At 40.3% G+C, this 27,966-nt stretch overlaps 1 protein-coding gene across 1 annotated transcript in view; it reads left to right on the forward strand.

Moving 5' to 3' along the window:
• The window catches only part of sdccag8 (SHH signaling and ciliogenesis regulator sdccag8), a 57,188-nt gene that overhangs the window by 24,285 nt on the left and 4,937 nt on the right, over window positions 1-27,966 (forward strand). Inside the window, exons 14-16 of the mRNA XM_037685946.1 lie at window positions 7,142-7,269; window positions 15,413-15,521; window positions 17,765-17,896. Of these exons, the coding sequence (XP_037541874.1) occupies window positions 7,142-7,269; window positions 15,413-15,521; window positions 17,765-17,896 (369 nt within the window). The remainder of the gene's footprint in view (window positions 1-7,141; window positions 7,270-15,412; window positions 15,522-17,764; window positions 17,897-27,966) is intronic.

Genomic DNA, 27,966 nt, shown 5'->3' on the forward strand with positions numbered 1-27,966 from the left:
TATACCGATACCATGCCGATAATATCCTGCATCCCTAATTGCGGTGGATGATATGGATTCCTTCACAAAATTGTACTTTCATTTCACATCTGCCAACCCACCACTAATGCTTTACACGATTTATAAAGTTTGGAGCAACATTCACTGTTTGTCAGACGATTGTTTCTTCTGGAGAGGCCTTGTTTATTTCAGCAACACATTGTCAAACTGCACTGTCTGTGTTCAAAACTAGCCTGAAATGTCACCAAATGAACACATTTTATGTAACCTAAAATAATAAAAAAAGAAAAATCTGACAGTATCCGCTCAGTGAGGTCAGTGTTGCTGGTTTCCTCTCCTCGATTCAAAAGCATTTACAATTCTTGTTTAAAGGAAAACAGAATGCAACACACCTGACTCAACTTTTCTTTTAAAGCTGCTTGAATCAATCAAATCAATCAAAACGAACATATTTTAAAAAAAAACATTGTAATTTTCTGCATTGACACCTGATAAGCACAACTAATTAAATAGTTGTCAGAAGGTGAGGTAGAAAGAAGATGGGGTGGGTTAGCAGGCTGACATTTTGCCTGGTTCGTCCTGCTGTTTCACCTTACTGTCACGGCCATTTGAGGGAAGATATAAAGTAAATCCCCGGTTCACCTTCAGAGCAAATAATCTATGTAGATCAAACTAACCTCTGAACTTTTCTAAACTCACATTTTTTTTCTTTGTATGAATGAATTTCCTTTGATGACCCTACTTTTAAATAAAACTATAAGTGCAATAACAACTACATGTTTATAATTTTAAAGGGTAGTAGTAGCCTGACTGAAACATGTTGTTTCAGATGACTAGATGGACAGGTTTGACCTCCAACGTTTCCACATATGTTAACCACATCTTCTCCTGTAGGGCGCAGATTCGAGGTTGGGCTCCGTGTTTCTGGAGTGGGTCGTTATGAGAGCATATTGTACGTGCGCTGTGTGTTTATTTTTAAAATAATCACAGATGCCTGCGCTGCCAGGCTGCTCCTCTTGTGTTAAGACCATCAGTCATCTGTGCCAATTAAGAATTTTTAAACTTCTCTTGCTTTGTTTTGTCAGTAGATGGATGATGACAGAGGCCAATCAGCAGCTAATTACTTTAATTACTTCACTCTAGATCTGTTTTTTTTTTCTCTTATTCTTTGATGGAATGTGCTCTGCTACAGCAGATTCTTGTTTCTGAAAAGGTTGTGCCTATTTGTAGCTGTCCATGTGTAAATGCTAACACCTTTTCATATGCACAAGAGGGTGCAGACTGTTTTAAAGTAATCCAAATGGCCGTACTGTCCATATTCGAGGAAGAACATTTAACAGTTGCAATTTCTGTGCATGATTGGATTAGCTTACCGCTGACCTTCATGACTGTGGGTGGGGGGGCTTTAGTGCCCCTTGAAGAAGAAAAGAGTCTTGGGCCACCCGCTGTAAACAAAGTTGACTTGCTGACAGATGGATTGAATGACAGAGAGGCTAACTGAGCCAGGAGCGGCACTGGCAGCATCGCACTGAGCAAAGAGGGATGGAGACAGAAAGAGAGATAAGAGGGGGGGAAGAGAGGTGGCCAACAGGAGAGGAGGTGTGAACAGGTGCAGGGCCGCTGAAGGAAGAACCAGCAGATGGAGAGAGACACAGCCAGTTTAGTTACAGGAAAAAAAGGTGGGAGGGAAATGATGAGGGAGCGATGGAAACAGCAGAAAAATTAGATCGGAGCAGAGACGGAAAGGCTCGAGAGATGGACAGAGAGGTGGAAATAAGGTCCGGGTGAGGAGCAAGCACGCCGTCGGGCTCCATCAGTTTTTAATATGTTTGTTTAATAAAGAGCTGTGACAATGAGAGCAACGTGATTGACGTGCACCGCCCAGAGGTTTTAATAAAAACGTGCCAAAACACACCGAGGTGTGTGGCAGAAAATTGTCACATCGTGCGATTAGCTGTGCAAAATAATTCAGATGTTTATTGCGCACAGCCTCACAGATATGCTGCACAGCAAATGTTCAATATGTTACTTTATTTTCTCCACGGTGGCTTCTCTATTGTTGGCAGTACCAGTTTGAGAGGCCTTCACAAGGCCTCAGTCGAATCTTCTCCCAGTTACACACACACAGGCACACTTACACATGCTGCAAACGAAAAGCATCTTTGTAGTCCCTCACAACAAACTGTTGAATATTTATGTACTATGATTGATGCAGTCTATCATGCATAGCTGTGGCTCCACTGGAGTTTCTCCACAAGAATGAATCATCGTGGTGCTTTAATTACCAAACAGTTGTGGTTTTATTATCAGATCGTTTCAGGAGCATCTGAATCACTGCAAGTCTCTCCAGATTCTTTTTTTAGTTATTACTTTTTAATCGCTTTTAATTGACCTTTAATTTTACCTCATGTCGTCAGATGTTAGTTTAAAGAAAAACTAAATGTGTTTTTAATCTTGGGTATAATCTGAAGAAAGTGAGGGCAATAATATTAGTAGGTTCAGAGCTTAAATATCAGCCCTTGAATCTATAACCAAACACATACTTGTTCTATTTTCAAAAATTATATATAGTCAAAAGCCTTATTAATATAATTATTAAATTAAGCAGGTCTATACATAGACTTGCTGCCTCTAGATAAAAAAAAAAAAAGTTGCAGGTTTTGACTTCTAGTGATCCTTAACTGTAATTAGGTAAAAAAGCTGAAAACGAATCACTAAAAAGCATTTTGAATTCCTTTAAAAAAGTCAAAAAGTAAAAACATCACACAGAACAAGATAATACAAAGCAAGCTAAGCAATTAAGTATATAACATTAATTATACAGTAATATTAGGGGGAAATACTTTTTTTCCTTCTTCCGACTTCTCCCTTCTTCAGGGGTCACCACAGCAAACTAAGTCGCATGAAGATTTGGCAATTATTTTTACGCTGGATGCCCTTCCTGATTCAACCACAGACCACCGAGCTACCACAGCCCTCTGTGTGGAGCAGAGAGCTGCTATCTAGGGCACCCAGAGGAGCAGATGATGGGGGATAACGGCCTTGCTCAAGGGCCCAGAGTGGGGCAAATGTGGGTGGAGGCAGGTGTGAGTGTTTCTCCTTTCACACCCACATCTTTTATGTTGTCGGTATAGGGAGTTGAACCAGCGATCTTCTGATCACAGGCCCACCTTCTCTAACCTCTGCACCACCACTCCCACTGGCTTTTTGGGATGAATGCTATTTTTTTTATTTATCTTTTAGGATGGCTTTGCCTCATCTGCCCTAATGAACCAGCATCTGGTTAATTTTTTCAGTTTTGATTCAAAATACGATTAATAAAAAAATAAAAGAATAAAATAAATATATATATATATATATATATATATATATATATATATATATATATATATATAACTTCTTTTATTTATATAGTAAAGTTCCTCACGTTTCACAGTAGACTTATTAAGATTTCTCAGGTTTCTGAATCTCATCTTAGAAAAACTTTTCGTCGAGCTTCATGGGTATTTGCAGCAGTCGGTCGTCTTTTCTGTGAACAAAGACTGTATTTGTGCATTAGGTTCAGTTCACAGTCTGCTCACCTAGATGTTAATTTCACACCTGCTAGTGAGCAGCAGATCAAAAATATGAATATGCACTGATATGAGGAACTGCTCTTTTTAAAGTCACCATCGCATTCGGCATAAACGGTTGTTGTAAAACTGTAGGTATTCTTTCCCTCTTTGTTTGAAAATTAAAGTTTCTGCTTCATCAGTCACGTCACCACCTTATTCTATATTTTACAACATCCATCCATCCATCCATTATCTTTACCCGCTTATTCCATTTTGGATCACGGGGGCCGCTGGTGCCCATGTCCAGCCATCACTGCGAGGGGCGGGGTACACCCTGGACAGGTCGCAAGTCCATCACAGGGCCACATAGAGACAAACGAGACAAACAACCATTCACTCTCCCACTCACACCTAGGGACAATTTAGAGTTACCAATTAGCCTAACATGCATGTTTTTGGTCTGTGGGAGGAAACCGGAGTACCCAGAGAAAACCCACGCATGCACGGAGAGAACATGCAAACTCCACCCAGAAGGCCCCTGGACCGGGGTTTGAACCAAGGACCTGCTTGCTGAGAGGCAGCAGCTCTACCAGTTGTGCCACCGTGCTGCCCCTTATTTTACAACATAAATATATATTTTTTACCTTTAATGTTAAAGGTCAGTCAGTCATACGTGGCTGTGTGTGTGCAGGTGCACCTAAGAGATGTTTAGTTGTTTGTAGAGATCGACTTTACTCGATTGTTTGCCGTTTGATTTTCTCTCAGTTCCTCCAAGTACACCGGCTGACTCCAATTTGTGCTCGTTCTCTGATAAACCGCAGCATTTGGTGATTCTGGCGTGAAACGCTGCCTGCACCATAGGGTGCAGCAAACTCTGCGCTTGGTCGGACTCTGGCACCCCACATCTAATGGGCAACAGCTTGAATAGTGCCCACTTAAGCAGGCAGTGTGGACTGGGCTCCCTCTTCTTCCTCATCACTCCAGCCAGTTAGCCAGCCAGCCACCGCCTCTGCCACCTCCCACTTACCCAGCAGCCACTGTACCTGGCTGCAGCCCCAGAGCCATTCCAGCCTACCTTAGGCCTCTGGCCCACGCAGCTCTCGCCATACTAATCAAGCTGTCCTACAGTTCATCAGGCCAGGCATAGACAAACAGGCCCAGCTATCTGCTCACTGAGCATTCAGCCTATTGCCTCACAGGCTCAACCAAGTTCCTGCCACAGGCACCATCCTAGAGCCCATTCACCAATTAACTGGCTGGCAGATTGTTGCCCAAGGAGAACGATACAGTCCCAGTCTCGTAAATTCAGCCCCGGCTCAAGCCGTCACCCCCAACACCTGCTCTAGGTTTCTGCTTCCCACTGACATCTCTTCTTTTGCATTTTGCCTTTTATGCTTTTATCTGAAAATGATCATCAGCAGCCATTTTGTGGCTTCATTTTACATGCAAGCAGATCGAATTAGATTGGGTTTGCAAAACGGCACGGGAAGAAGAACCACAGAACTTTGATCTACCAGCTTCACTTTGATTTTAGTCGAGGTACTTATTGCGTTGAGCATCTAAACTAAACTAGCTTCCACTCACAACCAGAAAACACTGCCTTTATTCTGTTCACTCTGTTCTTTGTATTGTACCAGGTAGAAAATAACAAAGTAAAGAAGAAAAGCACGACCAACCAGATGCCAAACGTTTATCTCTCAGTCGCCTTGCTTTTCTATCTTGAGTTTTTGTCACCCTCCTCTTCATCACCACCACTCTATAGCTGACTGCTGGAACTTTCTGGCAGTCTGTCTGATGCTAATTGGTGGGTAAACAGGTCTGGTGTGAGCTCCCCCTCCACCCCCCTATCCTGGTTGCACATGAACGTGTGCACACACACACACATACACACATACACGAATACACGGCCCCCTGGAACCTCTTGCAGGACCAAATGGCTGGCAATGCCTGCCCGCCATCTCCCGCTGAGCCCTGGTGTGCGCTTTGGTGGCTCAGGCTGCTGTTCAAGCCCAGCGGGGGTTCATGCGCTCACACTCATATGCGTACAGACACACACAGTCTCCTTGTGTCCCCTGCACACCCGCCACCCGCTTTCACACCCCAGACAGCAGGACAGCAGGAGAACACACACACACACGCAAAGGAACAGACAGACGCGGTCACTTTAGAGATGCAGGCCAAGCGCTGTAGGGGAGAAAAGTTTTCACTTAAACTGGAGAATTCTCTCTTCATTAGCGCCTTTGGACTTCAGGAAGAGTTCTGTTTATTTGTTCGTTTTTTTTTTTTTTCTTTCTCTGTCTTTGTAGTTTTTTTTGTCTTCTTTTCTCTCTTTGTACGTTTCTCTGTTATCTCAGTGCGTTTGGACTTGGTTAAACTATAAAGTTTGATTCAAGCGGGAACAAAATGCAGAGCCGTTCAAAGTTGGTGCCATCTTAGTTACCTGCTCGTTTTTGATGAAAAGTGGACAAAAAAGACTTGCAACAAAAAATGTCAGCAGTCCTGTTGAAGTGTATGGTAGAAAGGGGAAAACATTTATGTTGATGCTTATTCAAATATAACCTGTGAGCTACTAATAAAGTACAAAACAGCTTAAGCAAAGCATTACAGCATACAGGTAGTTTTTTTACATTACAATTTTTTACACTTCATTTCTGATTTTTAATCACTCAATAAAAGTGTTTTTCTCAGCCCCATGTAAGGAAACTGTGTATAAATGTGCGTGCGTGTTGTGTGTGTAGTGCAGACATCTGCTGCATCACTCAGGGGTCGTTAAGATGACGCATTTCACCTACAACCCCACGTCTTTTCTGTCACTCTCCTTCCTCTCCCCTTGTTGTAAAACATGAACTCCTTCTGGTTCTTCGGCCATCTTCATTCATCAGTCTTTGTTTGCTACACTTATTATCTCTCTGCACAATTTACAGTAAACACCTTTTTTCTTGCTTAGTACAGAAACAGTTGCTAAAAAACACAAACACCGATACAAACTGACCTGCAGCTCCTTATTGGTTTTCAAACCTCTGTGAATGTGCATGACCTTAAACTAGCTTTTACATAAGTTTAAAAATCACATTTTGAATACAATTAGAAATTTCAGAGCCGTTTACGTGTACTGAAATGCACAATACACATCTTTAAATTGATAAACTTAAAGATAATCTAAATGTCTGATTTTTTTTTTTTAGCTGTATGGTTCTATAAAACTGGCATGTAGCTTTGATTAAAATAGGAAAAGAAAATAACATTTTATGTTAAATGTACACAATTATTTATTTTTTTTAAAGCTTTACCTCCGTGGCTTTTATTAAAAGCAATAGCACACTGTAAAAGAATGGGCACTTCTGTTTAGTTTTGCTTGTGGAGAGAAGAGCCAGAGAACCATACAGCTCATTCACAGAAATTTGAAGCAAGCCAGTTTTAAGTTAATTTCATTGATATGTGTCACACTCATACGCTTGAGTTTTATTTTTAATGAGAGTTCCTGCAAAAACTTATATGAAATGCCTTAAAATGAGGATCCAGTCTGAGCACTGTTATACATTTAGTGACTGATTAACTTGCTTTAACATCTATTTGTTATATCCCAGACAGGACAGAAAGAGTGCAGAACGGGCTCAAGCAGAGGAAATATCTTCTGTGACTCTTTCAGCACAGCAAAGGGAGAAAGAGCTGGTTGCAATGCTGCAGAAAACAGAGGCTAAACACCTGCAGAGAGGTCAGTGCTTCAGCTCAAATCAGCAGCTAGCTGTAGTTCCTTGTGCTTTCTGACACTGATGACATTTTCTTGTGGTGCGTCTCACTCTGCCATCTTTATCTCTCTCTAACGTAATCAATAATAATAAAAAAGGGAATATAATTGAGATGTGACTTTCTTCTTCTTTGTTTTCTCACTTCTTGAGCTTTGTGTGCCAAAACAGATTTTCTTCAGGACTGGGCTCACCTGCTTTTTATTTAATTTAAATGGGATTTTACAGCTTTATGTTGTTATATTTATTTTAAAGCTATTATGGTTAGTTTTAAATCATACATGTTAAATACATATTTCTGTCTTTTTATGATCAGCATGCTGATACAGTTTCATTTATTCTTGAAAGTGTCTCAGTTAAAATAATATTTCATATTTTCTCTGCTGTTGTAAACTCAAAGGAAGATACAACTTCAAAAGCTAAGTCAGAAACTCTTAAATTAACTTATTAACAGATAAATAAATCCTAAAAAATAGCTGATGTGAATATAGAAATAGGTAGTAGTCATATGTGACTAAAGGACAGGTGGATGGTGGGCGCAAATCTTCACATATGGTTGTGTTTGAAGGTTTTCAGTGAGAAGCCACAAACACTTTATGAAATAGCTACATAGCTGCAGAACACCAGTTCCGCTGTAGGTGCACAAGCTACCATGTTTGCCATCACGTTAATTAAAGTTTAATTTAATTGTGGATTGCATTTTTATTATGTTCCGATGTTCATTGTGGTCTTCAGTTGTCAAGTTTATCAATGCAGTCATGCATGAATGAGAAGTGGATTGGATATTGAATTAAAATTTCCCCACAGTGATGTTGTTGTGTTGGGCTTTGATACAACACAAACATTGAGAAAACAGAAATGAAAAATGTAGAAGTTGAGCGCATTGAGATAACTGGGGGTGGTTTTTCTGAACTTTGGTGATGGTAAAAAAAAAAAACAAACAAAAAAAAAAACAGGAGATGATCACATCAGAACTGCAACATTCAAACCTGAATAATAACTAAATTATAAGTTTAATACCAATGTCTTTGTAGGCTTAATGTGGTCTGAGCCACATTTTTTGTCTCTGCAATGGCTCTTTGCAGTTTAGAAACTAACATGGAAACTATTAATTTAAAATTTCAATTCAGTGTAGTTATATAGCTTCAAGTAACAACAGAGGTTGTCTCAAGTCACTGTACAAAACATTCATAAACATTATAAAAGCCAATTAGTAAAAGTTATCTATCTAAGGAAGTTAGCAGTTTGCGTTGAATCCACTTTTTTGTCAGTCTCCAATCCTGATCAAGTACAAAGGCAAAAGTGGGAAGGAAAAACTTCCTTTTAACAGGAAGAAACCTCCAGCAGTACCAGGCTCAGGCCGAGCAGCCATCTGCTTCATCTGGCTGGGGTTTGAGAGGACAGGAAGGAGAAACAGACAAGCACAGAATGACAGGTCCAGGTGCACTTTCAGTGGAAAGAAAAGAAACTCATGTTAAGGACAGAAACACAAATTCAAACAGGTACTGTGGAGAACGTAAAGACAGCAGCAGAGTGAGGAAATATAGTCGGCTTGTCCTCCAGCAGTCTAAGCCTATAGCAGCATAACTAAGAGATAGCTCAGGAAACCCAAGCTGACCCTAACTATAGGATTTATAAAAAAGAAAGACTTAAACCTAATCTTAAAAGTAGACAATATGTCAGTCTGACGGACAGAAACTGGAAGTTGGTTCCACAAGACAGGAGCCTGATAACTGAAAGCTCTGCTTCCTATTCTGCTTTTGGAAACTGTAGGAACCACAAGTAAACCTACAGTCTGAGAGTGAAGTGCTCTATTAGAAAAGTATGGAACAATAAGATCTGTTACATAAGATGGAGGTAGGTTGTTGAGAGCTTTGTATGTTAGAAGTAAGTATTTGAATTCTATTCTATTTGACAAGGAGCCGATGGAGAGAAGCTAAAACTGGAGAAATATGATCTCTCCTACCAACTCTAATTAAAACTCTGGCAGCAGCATTTTGGATTAACTGAAGACTTTTTAAAGACTTTTTTGGACACCCAGATAATAAATAATTGCAATAGTCCAGCCTAGATGTGACAAATGCACGGGCCAGTTTTTCTTTATCATTTATTGGACAAGATGTTTCTAATTTTAACGATATTATGCAGGTGGAGGAAAGTGGTCCTGGTAACTATTTTAATATGTGGGTTAAAAGACATATCCTGATCAAAAATAACACTAAGTTTTTGACATTAGAACTGGAGGCCAAGTTAATGCCATCCAGAGGAGGTGAAAGGCTGCAAAGTTTATTCCTAAGCTGCTCTGTTCAAAAACAACAGCCTTTGTCTTGTCTGAGTTTAAAAGCAGAAAATTAAGGGTCATCATTTCACACACCCCAAATCTCTGCCGCGACTGTAAATAGTATATCCTGATGCATGCTCAATAATCCAGGTAGAAAAATCTAAAAAAGTTAAATCTGGTCCTCTGGACATTCAAAAAAACAAAACAAAGCAAAACAACAAAAAAATGTAGATACGTTTCGTCTCTCATCCAAAAGACTTCCCCAGTCTGAGGTGCTGTATTCAGCTCAGTCTCTCAAATAGCACCTTCTCAGAGCGGATCAACCAGTTTGGTTGTCAGCAGCATGGTACTGTCTGCAACTCTCAGCTCCTGCTCAATGTTTAGCTGGGACCTGGACTTGGTCTTCAGTGCAGCAACAATAGAGAAGTCAGTCTCACAAAGTTGCAAAAGGAAGAAGAATGTCCATGATCTTCTGCGAAAGAGGGGGCAGGTATCATCTTGAGTCCTAACATGTATTAAACATCCATCCATCCATCCATTATCTTTACCCGTTTATTCCATTTTGGGTCACGGGGGTCGCTGGTGCCCATGTCCAGCAATCACTGTGCGAGGGGCGGGGTACACCCTGGACGAGTCGCAAGTCCATCACAGGGCCACATAGAGACAAACAACACAAACAACCATTCACTCTCTCACTCACACCTAGGGACAATTTAGAGTTACCAATCAGCCTAACATGCATGTTTTTGGTCTGTGGGAGGAAACCGGAGCACCCAGAGAAAACCCACGCATGCACGGAGAGAACATGCAAACTCCGCCCAGAAAGGCCCCTGGACCAGGGTTTGAACCAGGGACCTGCTCGCTGAGAGGCAGCAGCTCTACCAGTTGCGCCACCGTACTTCTGTATTTACAAACAAACAAACAAAAAGTCAATTTTTTTTTTTTGACAAATTCATTGATAAAACTAAAACATTTTGTCAACGCGAAAGAGGAAAGAAGGGGCAGGTGTCACTCTCGTTTTGAGTTTATACTCTTTGTTGCATGCGTGCTGTGGGTGACAAGCGTCCAGAGAGTCACAAAAACAGCAGCGGTGGTGTCGGAGTTATTTATCATCTCAGCAGCAGAAAGGAGTGACACGATTCAAGCTTGGCTCCAGTCAAATTTGTTCATAACTTTATTATTACCGTAGTAAGCCTGAGAATTGCCAGATACGAGCAAACAGTTGCCGGAATGCACCCTGTCAAAATGAGAACGGTTAAAAAAAAAAAAAAAACTACTACTCCCTGCGGCAAAAAAAGCATGTTCTCTGGGGTCACACGCGCCCCCCTTGGCATCGTCCCAGGGCGCCACATTATTTGAGAAGGACTGCGTTAAAGGAACCGCTGTGGTGTAGAGGTAAGGCAGCTGACATGGACCAGAAAGTCGCAGGTTCAACTCCACATGTCATGGTGTCCTTGAGCAAGACACCTAATCCCTAACTGCTCCCCAGGTGCTTACATAACTGCTTGCTGCTCCACCTGGGTGTATCTCACGTGTGATGGGTTAAATGTAGAGCACAAATTTCGTCATTGTATAAGTTGGCAGGCTATATCTCTCCAAGTAAATTAAATACTTCCACGTTAGTGGAGCGACATTTTCTTTCCAGCTTTCTAGATGCCTGTTTGAGTAGCGTCATGAGTACATAACTCAGAATTGAACCAAGGAGCCAGCTTCCTCTGACTTATCACTTTTTTTTCCAGCAGTGCAGCTTTATCAAGTTAAGTTTGCATTGAAGATGTAAAATTATCAACAAGATCATTTAAGTCATTGCTCTTTATTGTATTACTCTGCAAGAGAGAGGAAAACAACAATGGAAGAGATTCGTTAAATTTGGTTACAACGTTCTCTGCTAAACACCTACTATAATGACATTTACTCTCAGTGACTGTGTAATCATTTAATGTAAACTCAAAGGTTATTAAAAATGGCCAGACAGAACTGGATTTTGAGGATGTATTGATAAGTACCAGTACTTATGGTAATCTCTATGCCATACTGTATGTGGGAACCGGATCCAGAGTGTGATGATGCAAATGAGTAGATGTGTGGACGTTTTGGGTAAAACTAATTGACGCTATAAAATTTTTAAAGGCTATGCTTAAGCTATCGCTTCGAACATCTACATGAATATTGAAATCCCCCATTATTATGACTTCATCAGTATTGAGTAATCAGTCAGACAGAAAATCTGAGAATTCAGACAAAAACTGAGACTAAGTGCCTGGTGGATGACGTATAACAACAAGTAAAAGTGGCTAGTGAAATTTCCATTTTGGATGAGAAGACTGAGGGGCAGCTACTCAAAAGTATTTTAACTAATAATTGGTTTGTTATTAATCAATAATTCTGACTGCAAGATAGCAGTTACTCCTCCACCTCGACCAGTTGTTCTAGGAACATGAAAATTGAAATAATTAGCGGGAGTGGATTCAAGTTCAAGTTCAAGGTTCTTTATTGTCATTCGCATCACATGTGGTACATGAGGTGGAACGAAATCGTGTACACAGGCTCCCAGCAATTCATTTATACTAACAAAATCCTCCTGTTGTAGCCAAGTTCTGTCAGACAGAATAAATCAATATGGTGATCAGATCATTAACTAACAAGGACTTAGAGGAAAGAGATCTGATGTTCAATAATCCACATTTAATGATTTTATTATTTTGTTCTGGTAAAGTAACTATATTTATTTTAATAAGATTTTTATGATTTATATTTTTAGAGCTGATTTTTGGTTTATTTAATTTGGGCCATGAACGAGCTGGCACTGTTTCTATGGGGGTGTGGGTGGGTAACAGAGGAGACGCAGCAGAGAGGTGTGGACGACTACAACTCTGCTTCCTGGACTGGACCCTGGGTTGCCAGTCATTTTTTGGAGAACTAACAAAATCAGCCACATTTCTAAAAAGAAGAGTAGCTCCATCAAAGTGGGATGGATACCATCTCTTCAAATCAGACTAGGTTTCCCCAAAATGCACTCCAGTTACCCACATTGTTTTCAGGACACCACCTGGAAAGCCAGCAGTTGACCGATGACATACGACCAAACGTAAATTTACAGTCACGAAAACAATAGAAATATATGTTGATCCATTTTGATAACGAGAAACAAAACTAATATTTTGTTTAAGATAAAAGTTACAAAAAAGATTGAAATAAATAAAGGTCTGCCTTTATGACAGGAAATGTGTCTCAACAAAATGTCCTCATTTGTATTTTCACTTGATTTTTTATTTTTATTTTTTGCTTTACTATTTCATACTCATTAATTTTCCACAAATAAAGAGAAGACTCACAGGTCTGCATAGTTACACAAAAAAGTTTTCATTTTGTTTCTTTCTTGAAAGGAGTTTGGATTGTTTGTTTTATTTTTATTTTTTTGTTCTGTTTTTTGCAGAGCTTTAATTATTTGTCACAAAATCTATTTTTATATGTCGGTAACACTTAAGCTGTGTTATCTTTATTTCAAGCTTGTAGCTCTGGACACATTTTATGGGAGAAGGAATATGAATAACTCAACTGTAAAGGATACAGACTGGCTTTAAGGATGAAGTTATTGCGAACTGGGTCAAAACAAACCCCAGAACAGACCTTGACCAGTTTCTTCTATAGTCTCCCAGCCACTGTGCTGGGAGGGTCTTCCTGAAACATAGTTCAGCAGGGCCGCAGGAGAATCGTGACTCATTCAGATGAAGGATCCCTGCTGTAACGGCATGTACAGGAACACATCTCAGCTGAAGTGACCTCAAAAGGAGCAGAACAAAAGGAAAGAGCAGGATGGCATTTAAAGAAGAGAATAGAGAGTTGTGGAGGAGAAGGAAGAGGGAAGGTGATGGGAGCAGAGCACAGAAAGACCCATCTCTGAGCTCCCTGTCTGTCTGCACAGCAGAGCTGCTGCTGTTAACACATCTGTTGCACCATCTGGATCCCCCACCCACCACCCACCCTCAATCACTCGCCCTCCCTCCCTTATCCCATCTTTTTATTTACCTGTGGTTCTCATCAGCAACCAGGGAGCCTGCTGGTACACAGAACAAAGATGGAGGGTATGGAGGGAAGAGTAGATGGTGGGTGGGGGGTAACAAAGAGTTTCTTTCTGGCGCGTGTTGGCGGCACACATGTTGTCTAAAGAGAGCTGACATCAGAGCACAGCAGGAAGCTGTGGATGGGGAGGGGATAGAGGGGTGGATGTCCTTTAGTAACTCGCATCACTTCCTCTCCCTGCGCAGCCCAACAGACGAGCTGGATAATTAGCTTTCTTGCTCTCCAAATCCCGCCTCTCCGTCCATCCGTTTGTCCTTCCATCCATCCGTCCCCCTCTCCCTTCTTCTCCCTCTGCCTCCCACCCTTTTTTTTTCATGTTTCTTTTTTGAGTAAATGTGTACAGACCAGCCCCTAGATGGTATCAGATATTTGTTTCTGTCCGTCCCTCCCTCCCTCCCTGCCATGATTCTTCCCTCCCTTCCTCCATCCCTCCCTCATTTCTCCTCTGTTTGTTTCCAGTGCCAGTTCTGCTGTGTTTCTGTGTCCCAGGGTTCTTTTTGGCCTACGCATGGCCAGACATATTCAAAGCCTGTTCTGCTAATTAGCATTCTTCATACAACTTTCCCGGCACTGACAAAACTTTGCTGAGTGTATATGCGCGTGCACGGCTGCAAGTTTTTGTAGTTTAATAGTTTAATGTGCTCTGTAGCATCCAGTTTCTGCTCACTGTGCATTGTCCGTGACAGGGGTTCAACGGAAACTGTACCCAGATAGAAAACATAAAATAAAATCCAGTCATTAGGGGAGGTTCACCAGAAAACTGGCCTTTATACTAACTTATACATAAATTGTTTTTAAATACATTTTCCAAAATACGAAGTATTCAAACTAATAGGTCTAAGCTGCAGGTAAATTGTACAGCACTGAGATCCACCGTCCTTATTTTAATTTAAACATTTTTTATCTTTACTGCACGCAAATAAAAGTCTGAGTTACTTTTCAAAGTACTTGGTGGTTTTTTTTTTTGTTGTTGTTTGGTTGACAGTAACAGAATGCTGGAGCAGGTGGATCGTTCCCTCAAACCAAATGACAGCCATTGTTTTGTTTTTTTGGTGTTCCTTTTAAAGAGTAGACATATGTTCGAGAGCGAAACGTAGATCATTTCAAAGGAACGATAAAAGCCCACTGTTGGATTGTTCAGAAAGAGACCCCCAAGTGTGGATTAGAATGTGGCAAAAATAGTGGAACAGGGGAAAAAAAAAAGCTTTCAAGCAAAAAAAATAGATCTCGACTTACCTTTTTTTATATTTTCATTTTGTTTTCTATGTATGAGTGTTTATTACTGTACATTTTCTCTGGATTTTCAACATTTTTTATGTTAATGAGAATGTTGACAAGTGCGTTTTTGTAGAGACTCATTCAGAGACTCGTGTCTTTGGCTTTTACTGCAAAATTTGTCACAGTAGGTGTCATGGCATTACTCTCTCCATAAAGTAAATGTTTTCTTTTTGAACACGAGGCTGTCTAGTTTTATGTGATTTATTTATTTGTTTTTCTTCTCATTGTAGCAGAAATGTTGAACTAAAGCAGCATAAACCTCAAAATGTTTTTTTTTTTATCATTGTAATACATTTTTCTTGTCCTCATTAAGACATGCCTTGATGAAAGTAAAGAAACTTAAAGCCGACCGCTCCATTAAGTGACATATCGCCCACTGCCTTTCATGCCAGTTTTAAACTGAAAGCATTTTATGATGAGAAATGATGCATCCAGCAGTGTGATGTCAACTTTCTCATGATTCCTTGCAGTTGGAGAGATGGATAAACTCTTGACGTCCCAGAATTCCCTCATCAGGAAACTGAAAGAAGAATGCTTCAAACTGGGAGCCAAACTGGAAGAACTGTCTCAAAGCAGCAGGTCAGTACTTCGACTTATTTATTCCCTAAACCACCCCGTCATTTATTTAATCACTTAGACCTTTTTCTTACTTTGTTGAACATTTGTTTGTTCTCTCACTCTGTGGTTTATTCCCCCCGTCCATCCATGTCACCATTTCACAAAAGCATCATCCGTTCAGGCTGTTCGGCAGAACATGTGAAAATACTACAAACTACTTTCCAGTCTGACCTGTTTTCTCGTTAACCTGATGCTACAGTAGTCACAGCAGGCCTGCTCAGATATCCATCTGGGCTGCCTGTGTATGTGTTCCTGTTAGTATGCAAGTGTGTGTTTGTGTACGAGTGTGACCCTGGGCCCAGTGTCCTGTCAGCTGTTGGAGCTGTGGTACACATTAGTCACATGACAGAGCCCAATCTGGCCCTGCCAGACCGCACTGGCCTCACCAAGTTACACACACAGACCAAAGTACCCCGAGTAGTTTCTTTTGGTACAGACTGTACTAATTTACACTGGTGTATTTCTTTATGCACACTCATACTGACTCACTGGCCTGAAGCCTCCTGTCGTCTATTTTGCTCTGTGTGTGTGTGTGTGTGTGTGTGCGTTATGCAGTTTAAGCTGGGGTGTGTGGTGTTTTTGTGCCTCAGGGTGTTTGCGCTCCTGGAGTCCAGGCCCGCTCTAGCGGTTAAAGTCCTGCTGGACAGCCTCAGTCAGGCTAAGTGAGGGTACACAGAGACAGCTGCAGCAAGATGAGTTAGTAAACTGATGAATTCTTTTCACTGGTATGTCCTGTTGATGTCTATTCAATCAGACTTTATCATTTTATCGTGTTGATTTTTTTTGTATCGTTAACTAAATGCCTCACTTGATCGGTTTTAAGAAAACTCTCAGAAAACAATCATCCAATGTTCTTCTACGAGTGTTTAACTTTTAGAGACCACCTCATTCAAGATGGCTGCAACAACTTGGCAACTCTAAACACACAAAAATGACTAATTCAGTCAGTTTTATTTATCTGATTTTGGGCGACTGAAACTGTAATGGCTATAGCTCACTGTCTAAGATTATTTTAGATGAAATCTCTGATATGAAAGGCAGCGGGCAACGTGCATTTCTTCAAAGTATGCAATGTCTTTAATTTTCACTCGCTTTCCTTTAAATCTTACAGACCAATTAAAGAAAAAGTTCTCAAATAATAATCTAAAAATTGGTTTGATGTAAGTGTTTTATTTTAAGTACCATATTTTCCGCCGTATAAGTCACATCAGTCCAAAAATGTCTAATAAAGTGGAAAAAAACATAAATATGTCGCTTCGCCATCTAAGTTGCATCTATTTTGCGTCCCCGTTGACCATCCGGAAACGTGGGCGATGTTGTGCCAAAAATCGATTGGCTGCCAACATGGCGGCTGTGGGAGTGCACATGGGAGGATTTTAACAAGAATTTAACAAGATTAACACTTAAAAACAATTATTTGTTTGCTCAAAATGATAGCAAAGGTGTGTCTCAGTTGAACTTTTCCTTATTAAATGCACTTTAATGGTCAAATCAGCTGCATTTCTCCTGGGCGGCGCGGTGAAATGCAGCTGATTTGACGTTTGCTCCAGGAGTTCCAGTGCGAGACGATGGTGGCTTTGTATGGCAAACCAAGTGTCTCATTAATAGCCACTTTTGCCTATTAATGAGACACTTGGCTTGCCATGTTACTTTAAAACCCTATAGCAGCTGCAAATGGTAATGTTTAATATTTTTCATGTCAGAATGAATGAAATCGTCAGATTTCAGGCAAAAATTGGGTTATAAATATGGGGAAAAAAACTTATAGTCGCTTTGGTGTATAAGTCGCAGGACTTGCAAATTCATGCAAAAAGGTGCGACTTATACAGCACAAAATATGGTTATAATCTTTTAATATCTGTAGAATCAATTGAATCAGTTTTTGTATTTACATACCATCATTAATAATAACTACCGGTACTTTAATTCAAACAGATTTGTTGTAAAATACAAATCTACTTCATGTGTTCAGAACTTGTCTTTACTTTTCATAGTCCTCTCTTTGGATCTGTGAAGACTTGAGACCTAAACACAGATTCTATGACTTTTCTACTTTGTTTTTTATTTGAAAGTGACAGGCCATCGCTCACTTTTGCATTATTTAAATGCATCAACAAAGCACATTTTTCAGCAAAGCTGTTTTAGTATTTGTCTTGTTAAAGAGCTCTTGCAGGGAAAGGTAAATCCTCTTTGTGTTTTTGCAGAAGTGAGCTGGAACAGCTGACACTGGAGAAGCAACACTTGGAGGAGACGGTGACGAGTCTGAGAGCTCGCTGCTCCGACCTGGAGGAACAGTGTGTCCAGCATGGGCGCATGCACCATCGAATGAGGGGCAGGTGGGCCATCTGTACATGCAACACAACACAAGCTGGGCATACACACATTTATGATTGTCTATGACAGTCAGAATGTGGACCCAGGAACAATTGTTCAACTCGAAGCATTTTAGTGTATACTTTATAGCATTGTGCCATAACTTATTGTTTTCTTTAAAATCCTTCTTTAAACAATCATCAGCTCCTCTGATTTATTTTATCTATAACAATAACTGAAGACTTTGCGGCAGCAGTTTACAGTATTTGGAACGAGGTAATGTCTTCAAGTTTATCAGGGTTTGGTTGTTTTGGACTCTATTTTGTCACACTTCATGGATTCTTCAAATTGTTATTTAACACAAAATACTATAAGTTGCAGACAAACGGTGTAAATCAGCTGAGTTTAACATCCATTTAAATTCCTGTCTTCTTTAATTCCTTATTGTTTCCTACATACACTGAATACTTTATATTAATGGTGTAATGGTACATGCATTTGTACAGAATCATCACAGTACAGATGTTTGACGAGTACGTTGAAATATTGTAGTAACTGATAACTACGGCAAACACACGCGATTACTGCTCAAATCTAGATGCGGGCGTATGTTTTATTTCACTGCATTTTGCTAACAGCCGCAGCAGAAAAGAAGCAGAGGAATATACTATTTAAACCACTAGATCAAAAAAAAATAATGCTTTTCATTTTACTGTAAATATACTATAAACATATTGTATCGTTAGACCAACACCGGCTTCTCTTGTAGGAAATTAAAGCTAGCAGGGACCGTTCTATGGAAGCTGTCAGTCTGGGCTGTAGCGATGAGCAACTTCAGGTCCCGCCTACTCCCCTGCAAAGATTATGGTGTTACATGATCTTTCTTTTAAGCATGAAAGAACTAATTACAAAGCAAAGCAGATTTATTTGTATGGTGTATCTAGCAACAGGGCAACTCAAAGTGCTTTACATAATCTATTTAAGACATAATAACAGGTGCAGAAAAACAATAAAAGCATTTTGACAGATTAAAAGAGAACAGACACTCAAAGAGCAAGAACATTTTATAACTTTAGTAATTAAAAGCAAGCTCTGAATAAGAGCAAAGATAAAAGACTATAAAACGCTGGAGTAATACAATAATGATAATTTCTTAACAATAAGCGACGTGAATCCATTAATCTTTGCCTGTGTTTTTAAATAATGTTATTTTTATTACAGTTTCTGCCTTTTATGATCGTTTCACTTGTTCAGATATTTGTCATTTTATTTGTTTGTTACTTATTTGTGACTCTTTTATGATGTTTGCTGTTTACTTTTTGCCCAGGCCCCTTTTGCAAATGAGATCTTGACCTCAGTGAGGTTTTAAACTAGGTTAAATAAAGGAAATTAAATGCTTTGCTTAATCAAACAAGAGCTTCAAAATTTACAGCTAAACATTTAAAAAAAATTTTTTTTTAATGTTTTTGGTACCACTTAACAGTAAGTCTCCCCTTATAGATGCTAATAAATATTTTATAGATACATTATTAATTTCTCTATAAATACTTTCTACATCATTAATAATAGTTTATTACGCATTAATTAAAGGTAACATAGACAAAACTGACCAGTTTCTTGCCAAATAGTGAGCCAAATTTGTTCACCTATATATTTCATCTAGAGTTAATATATTAAAATTTAAGTCTAAGTTACTACCTTGTAAGCACAATAGGCATTCGTAAACCTATTTTTTTGTTGGATATAATATTAGTTGTAGATACTTGCAATGCAGTGATAAAATACAATATTATTGTGCTTACAAGGTAGTAACTCAGTCTGAAATGTTTAATATAACAACTCTAGATGAAATATATTGGTGAACAGATTTGACTCACTATTTGGCAAGAAACTGGTCAGCTTTGTCTCTTTGTCACCCTTAATTAATGCATAATAAGCACTTATTAATGATTTATAAAGGGTTTATAGAGGAATTAATAACATATCTATAAACTAGCTATTAGCCATCTATAAGGGGAGCCTTATTGTAAATTGGTACTATTTTTTTTGTAACAAGGGCAATGATCCATTTATTTACACAGAGGGGGCGGGACTTAAAACTTGTACTGGAACCAACTGATAGGGAACCTGGTCCCGTTCAGGCTTCAACTTCCACGTTCTTGTCCAAGGTCTGCTTATGTTAACAGTTTTTTGAAAGATCCATATTTACAAATCCTACCTGGCTGTACATGACATGCTACTGCAGACCTACCCCACAAGCAAAGGTGTTTTGTTTCTCTACCTTTGCTTTTGAGACAGTTTGTGTCTTAAAAAGAGGAAGATAAACATTTGAGCATTTTATTTTATTTTTTTCCTGGTACAGTTCTGCATTAACGGGAAGAGGTAGAATCAGATACTTATCAATCACCTGTTTGGAAATTATTGCAAATGAATGATGATTCAGAGCAATTTTTAGTTTATAGCATTAAACTGTTGAGAAGTTGAACTGAGTTAAATTTGTTGATTTCATTTCCTAGTCGGTTAAAAGAAAATAGTTTGACAGATTCATGGCTGATATAATCTTTTTGAGTATGAACATTTGTTGACTTTTATCACTTCAAAAGTTTCAGCTAAAAGTTTCTCTATCACTGGTTTTTGTTGGTGTATGTGTGTGTGATGCTGGGGTCTCTGCCTCCTGAGTGTGGAGCCCAGTTGGTGTGTGTGTTTGTGTGTGTGTGTGTGTGTCTCCACAGGGCCCCTGGCATGCAGCCTGGCTCTGTCAGTGTGGGTGAGGGTATGTGGGTGTTGTCGCCCCACTCTGCAGGATCTCTATCTACCCCAGTGCCCCACCACCAGCACTTCCACGTCCCGCTCACACACAGCCTAACACACACACATATACACATGCGCTCACCCTTTTTTCCTGCTCCATCACTGACACTACATATTGTCTTCCACCCACCGGTGTTAACCTGCCGTCGGGCAGACGCTGCCAAAAAAAACAAAGTTTACGAATCCACAGCTGCTTCCTGCTCCTGCGTGTCTGTTTTACTTTCAAGAGAAAAAGAAAAACATTTTCAGTTGTTAAGGACTAAAATACGAATGTTCTGTATGTTGCGGTGCATATGTTACGGTGGTATTTTTCCCTGTGAGTGTGGAAGTGCGTGCGCATGTTTGCGTGCATATGGGTAGCTATTGCATGTTCTCAGGAGGGTAAGCAGAGTTGGATTCTGGCTGCCAAAAATGGATTGGCTGGGAAGTTGGCACCCAACTTCTCTCTTCTCCCAACTGAACCACGATAATCATTCTTGGCATTTATGAAGTTTTACTTTCCGTTCTGACACTTAGTTTGTGGATGAATCCTCCTGACGGTTAAAGATCTCCAGAGTTCAGTTAAAGAGGAGGACACTTTGGGGACGAACGCTGCTCTGCGTGACCCCGTTTTAACGTTTTTAACGTTCAACGTGGATGGTTTGTGTTCGAGGATCTTTTTATTTGATTTGAACTTATCTTAGTTTGCACATGATTCTCTTTACGATTTGTTGCAAAGAGTCAGAGATGAAGTTCTTACCGTGCCTTTTTTTTAAATTTTAGATAGATGTAATTTCTTAAGGAACTCATTGCAGCTGTTTTTTTCTGTGTGTTTGAGTACCGCAGATACTTTCTTATCCAACTTTACAATAAAACAAAGATGCAGTATAGTTTCAGAACTTTACCGACAGAAGTCTTGTAGCATGTAACTTTCACAAGCAGGCCTGAACATTGAGAAATCTTTTCCGAGTGTTTTCAGTCTTGTTTGTGCTTCCTGTTAGTCAGAACGTCATATGGAGCTGTAGTTGTGTTGCGGCACACACTCCCACAATGTGTGTGTGTCCATACATTGGGTATATGTTAGTTGGTCCCTGCGGGCCCTGATTGCTCAGCGGGCGCCCCGCCGCGCCGCTCGGGGGTTAAGGTGTACGTGTTAACAAGCTGGTGTAAGTGGGTTCAATATCCAGCGCCCCGCCCCTCCCCACAGCCTCTCCATCGGCCTGCAATCTGTGCTGCGAAGAGCGGCAACAGCGCACCACGCACAAAACATTTGGAAAATCAGCTTGATTTATTTTTATATGGGCACGCTGATTGCCAAACTACACAGGGGTTTTAGCACACAATGTTTTGCTGCACCAGTTAATTATTTATTTCACTATTTCTGTGTTGCTGCTTTTTTCTTTTTTTGCTCGGAAACGAAGGGAGGGAGGGTGGAGAGTTGGAGCAGGACAGCAGAGTCAGAGAGGACGACTGATTTCTACAGATGACGTCTTTAAACAGAAATCTTTTATTTTGTACAAAAAAGCTAAACTATATATTTTTTCTTTTGTCAATGTAACTGAGAACAAGAAGAATATGTTGTATAAATATTTAAAAGTAACGGTGAAGGCAACTCATGGCTGTGCATAAAGTATGTAAAACACATTTTTTAAGCTAAAATAAAGAAAAGGAGATCGTGCTTTGTAATATAGTCGAAGCCTTTTCTTAGATTTTACAGCAGAACTCATCCATTTTTAAATTTGCAGATTAACGTGACTCATTGTCAAATGATTTATTGGTTATTTTTATCCTTTATTAAAAAAATAATTTTCTAACAAACAGCAAACTAAATGTTCAACATGCTTGTTGGATAACTGGAGAAAACAGTACACTTTGCGATGGATAAACTTTATTTTGTTAATAAACGGGGATGAAAGTGTGATACTGATAGGATAAAATGTTTAAATGTTCCTTCAGAAAAGACTAAAAGATGAGAAAAGAATCATTTATAGCTTTTATGATTTAGAAATAGGAAAAGCGTGACTTTTTCAGTTTTTCTTATGTTCAGGTTTCAAATCCACTTTCTCAGTTTGCCTGTCTTCCCTTCTTTCTCCTCCTCTTTCTTACTTTCTTTTTCTTTTTGCTCGTCTCTTGCGCTCTAACTTTCCTCCTCCTCCCCTCTGCCTTCTGTACTAAACACCACACAACCTTCTCTCACCTCACAGCTGCTCGCAGGCTGTTTCACCAATTATCACTACGCGTGCACTCACTTAGGTCACGTTCACAAACACACATGACAGACGAGCATCGCGCAAACACGTAAGCAGAGCGAGCTCGCCAGGCTTCGGTGTGCGCCGCAGAGGTGTGGCGTTTTGAGGGGAGCACGACGTATACGCAGATGTGTCTGTAGATCCACAGGCTTCACTCGGCCATATGGCCTCCGCCAGGAAAGATGGTGCGTGCGTCTGGAGGAAAGCAGAGGAGAGAGGGAGGGATGGAGGGCCATGTGTGGCTTGAGCTGTGCAAGCAGTTGTTGAAGTGTGCATGCCTGTGGACGCGTGCGTGTGTGTTTGAGTGTGTTTGCACCAGAGGCTCCAGGAGATCGGTTAATGGAACAAATGGTCGCGGCGGGCCGAGAACGAAGGAACAGGCATGCTGCTACTGCAGGCGGACAGCGAGCCTCGGGCGAGGGCTGCTTCATCTGGGCTCCTGCTGCACACACACATTCGCAGTGCTCTCGTTACCCCCCCCCCCCCCCCCCCCAAACACACAATGTGCTGCCATGCCCCATAAGCAAAAGGATGCTGCAAAAAAAAAACAAAAAAAAAAACTTTTCATTTGCAAATGAAGTTGGCAAAGGCAGGGCAGAAGAAAGCAGGACAGCTTTCATTTGTTTCATCTGTGTGTGTGTGTGTGTGTGTGTGTGTGATCTGAAGGGTACAGACAAACAGAGGGATGATAAAAAGGCTGAGTATGGAGATACACAAAAAAATAGCCCGTGTGTGTGATAATACATCTTTTACACGTTTCTGTTCCCCATCGTTGCGCTTCATATCAACGACCCCCAGAGTGCTATTATTACCATCGCTCCTGTCGCCTCCTTCAAGTACATTTCACAACTGCATTCTTACAGATCGCCTATACAGCGTCCTTTCTTCACGCGCTCTTTAATTTATTTATATTTTCAGCATAACCGCAGCCACTTGATCGTGGTTTCCCAACAGAAGATCTTGTGAGGTTTCTCTGCTGTCTTAAGGTTAAACTTCCTCTCTTAAAGACATTTTATTAAACTTTGTTCATCAAGCTCCTCCGCGGGGAGCAGATATTTAATTTTCCTGCCGCTTGAGTAAAATAATTTCTCCAGCGTGTCTTCAATATTATACATCGTATTTTTGCTTAGCGTGTTTTTAGTTGATGTTTTTCTTAGTTCATATCTTAGATCTTATTACTGTTTTTATTTTACATTTTATTGTTGGATGTAACTCGGACCCTGTGTACACAATTTTGTTCCACCACATGTACTACATGTGGTGTGAATGACAAATAAATAAACTCTGAATCTGACTCAATCAACTTCCAAGTTCTTAAGGTGGCATTGAAAGTCAAATACACACTTATTATAGTTAAATTGTGTTTATTTTTAGGTTGTTTGGTTGTGAACTAAAATGTTCATCATATCTAGTTTCTCTGACATGCTTGTGTTGTTACCTCTGGATGGCGCTGATCAGTCATCATCCTCTCCTTTTTCTTTCATGGTTTCTGTCTCCGTACAGCCCAGCTGGCTTCTGTAGCCAGGAGCGAACGCAGGGCAGCCTGCTGAAAGAGCATTGTCAAATGGTGGCTTTACAGCTCTCTCACACACACACACACACACACACACACAGACGCACAGATTTGCAGCTCAGATGTCGGGCTGTAGCCAGAGGCTTGCAAGCTGCAGCGTTAACTGTGTGAAGCGGCACATCTCTAGCCCCAGTCAGTGGCACTCGCTCTACTTCATAAAAATACATGTTGAGAACCGGGGCGGTAACACCTGTCCTGTGTTGGAGGGAAAAAAAAGTTTAAAGTAACATCAGCAGAAATACTTTTATATGAGGAACGCAAAATGTTCAAAAATAAGACTTAAGCAGGCCTCACGGCAGCACTTCATCATTAAATAGATGATTTAGCCGCCCGCAGCAGCTCCGACACCTCTGTTCATAAAACGATGGAGGGGAAGTGTCTGAGCCCATCGAGGGCTGTTTGCATCGTTGTCAAATCAATTCTCCCTAAACTTTCCAATCAGGTTTAATAAAAGGACTCGCCAGGAGCGTTTGGTTTCACGCCGCTTGATTTTTGTGTCAGTTGATGCTGAATTGCCGCACAAAAAAAAGTCTGAAACGCTCATAAAGACCAGAGCTGAACACAGGGAAAAAGTTCTGTTAGACTTCAACGCAGGTGCTTTTTGATATTCATTGTCTTTAATTCATATAATTTATATAAACAAGAAAGAACCCAACAGATCGTGTCTGAACATTTGATTAAATCATGAATGATAAGGGAGTGATAAGATATAAAAACAATGTTGAATAAATAATAAAACAGGCCACGGCAGGTGGAGGTAATGCAGGAGTTCTCGGATCCTCTTGCTTCTCTGAGCGACATGTAAATTAATTTGTTACAGCTGTGGGAAAATTCATCCTTACAGGTCAACGCTTCAAATATTCAAAAACAGCATTTTCACGCAGCATCTCTTACATTTTTAAACTGATGGAAAATTAATCACAAACACGAATGTTTTTATGCATATTCATCACGCCCTCAAAATGTGAGAACGCTTTATATTTTCTAACCTTTTCATGTGTCGTCGTTAAATCGCTTGCATTCCTAAGCTCGTTTCCTTTGTTTTAGTCAAGATGGGTTTAATTTATGTCTGATGCCTGCAAGAATATCAGGGTTCAACTGTCGTTAGGCTAAAAAAAGAATTAAGATAACTTCTGAATGTAAACCAAAAGTATTCAAACAAATAAATAGTAATAATGTAGATGAAAAGATTAATCCATTTAATTGCATCTACTATAAATTATAGATTTTTTTTTACACAAAAGTCAGTAAAACACCATTTATTCATACCTCTTAGATATGAAAAATTATCAGAAAATACAAATCAATAAAACTTTTTTTTAAAGAAAATTTAGAGCAGCTTAAGATTAAAATCAAATCAAGTTACAAACTAACGAAAAAAAATGACATAAAATTAAAAGAATCTAAAACAGTTTTATTAAAAATGAGGGTGTGTTATTGTAATTATTATTAACAGTAATAATTCAATTATTATAGCAGTAGTTATTGTGTGCTGTCAGCTGTATATAAACCGCCTAAGAGAGTTTCTAAGATATAAAAATGAAAATGTCGACTGTGTTTTGGTAGAAAAGCTAAATATTGACAGGTCAGCAGCGCTGCAGATGAGCTGCACACTGACATCTGGCACATTAAAGTTGAAACGTGTAAAAAGCGTGTGTTCAGCACTGCTGGAGCACAGCTGGGAGCTGAAAAACGAGTGCAAACGAACCCATTATCGCTTCTTACTGGGGCTGATTTACACACCGTCTTTAATAAGTGTTTAATAAATGGGTGATTAAGAAGATGCCAGTTTTTAAAATAGAATAAATTGTTTCCAATACAAATGTGGAGACGCAGGTTTTACTGAACTCCTCGACCACTTTAGGTAAAACAAAATCACTGGATTATAAGCTGATTTTTATAAGGTTGTAAATAAAAACAGTTCAAGTTGAAGTAAGTCGTCAGAAGATGACAGGTGGCTTTAAATGAGGACAGAAATGCGTGACGGTCTCCTCCTGATCAGAACCCACAGCATCATGTTCTCATGTCAGATCTGCCTGTTACTGAGAGCAACAACTGGCATGACAGGTTGGTGGAGAAGACACAGGGCATGGCCTTCAGGCTACACACACACACACATAAACACACGCAGCCCCGAGTGCAGTCGTGTGCCAGCCAAGATCTAGCTGGAGTGGTGATGGTGGGTCTGAGGTTGGGTGAAATAGTGTGTGTGTGTGTGTGTGTGTCAGCTGTAGCCATGATGCCCCCGGCAGCGTTGCTGTAACCAGGCAAACTGAGGATGTCTGCACCCCCTGGAGGCTTAAATCCCCCCACCCACATTCACACGTGCACACACACACACACACACACACACACACACACATACACACACACAGATACAGTCAGATGCATTTAAGATGTAATATATATTTTTTAAGTTTGGGTTTTACACTTTATTCCAAATCCATTTTTTTCCACCTCTCCACTAATAAAACTTCCCTTTTAGTCATCTTTCATTCAGACTTGAGGAGGTCTGTCTATCTGACATCAAAAAGTTTATTTGTTGTTGTTGCAAAATGAGTATTTGTTCCACTGGATATATATTTAGTGGTAAAAACAGACACTTTCATGAGGAATGCTGAATGACGGGCCTGACGCTGCTTCCAGATCTTCTGTATCTGCCGGCGTCTCGGCGCTTCTCTGTCGTGACGTTAGCACTTTCCCTATAGATCTTGCCTTCAGGACATATGCTCCCACCTGTAAATAAATATGCAAACACAGACAAACACAACAGAGTTCAGACAGTAGCTGTGGGCTACGACTGATACGTGCCACGGAGAGGTAGCTGTGTGTGTGTGATGTAATTAATCTCTTTAGTAGAGTGCAGCGGGTTCGAGGTGTGGATTGTGAAGCAGACTTTGATTATTGGGCCGTCAGGGGAAATTACTCCAAAGTGCCCCCCAGCAAAACTTTGCTTTTTTGCATCTGCTAGAAAACAAAATACACATTTGTTTCTTTGGAGGCGTTCCGGTGCAGAAGCATGTCAGTGAACAGTGGGATCCAGCAGGTGGTGTCCTTTCACCAGGTCACTTCTCTCTCTCTTACCAGGACCACTCAGCTGTCTGAAGGGGGCGGGGGAGGGGGGTGTTTGATGGCTGCACCTCCCAGCAGCTCACCTGACATCACAAACACACACCGTCAACATTTGTCCTCCACCGGACGGCCGCAGATCCACTTCCCTCTAACTCCATCCACAAATCCGTCCAAGCCTTCTTTCCTCCTCAGTTCCTGGAAGTGGGCAGAGGCGAGCCAAGCTGCAGTGTGCATGTGTTTGCATGTGTGTGTGTGTGTGTGCGTGCGTGCGTGCGTGGATTAGTGTGGGGCAGTGTCTGAGCATTAAGCTGTATTAAGCCCTAATTAATGAGTGTGCCAGTAGATAGAGGCCAGTTATTGGATTTGCTGCTTTAGCTGCTGGAAGGAGAGCTACTTTAATCACACACAC

The sequence above is a fragment of the Nematolebias whitei genome, chromosome 1 (assembly GCF_014905685.2).
Source record: "Nematolebias whitei isolate Nwh7 chromosome 1, NemWhi1, whole genome shotgun sequence".
NCBI classification, from domain to species: Eukaryota; Metazoa; Chordata; class Actinopteri; order Cyprinodontiformes; family Rivulidae; genus Nematolebias; species Nematolebias whitei.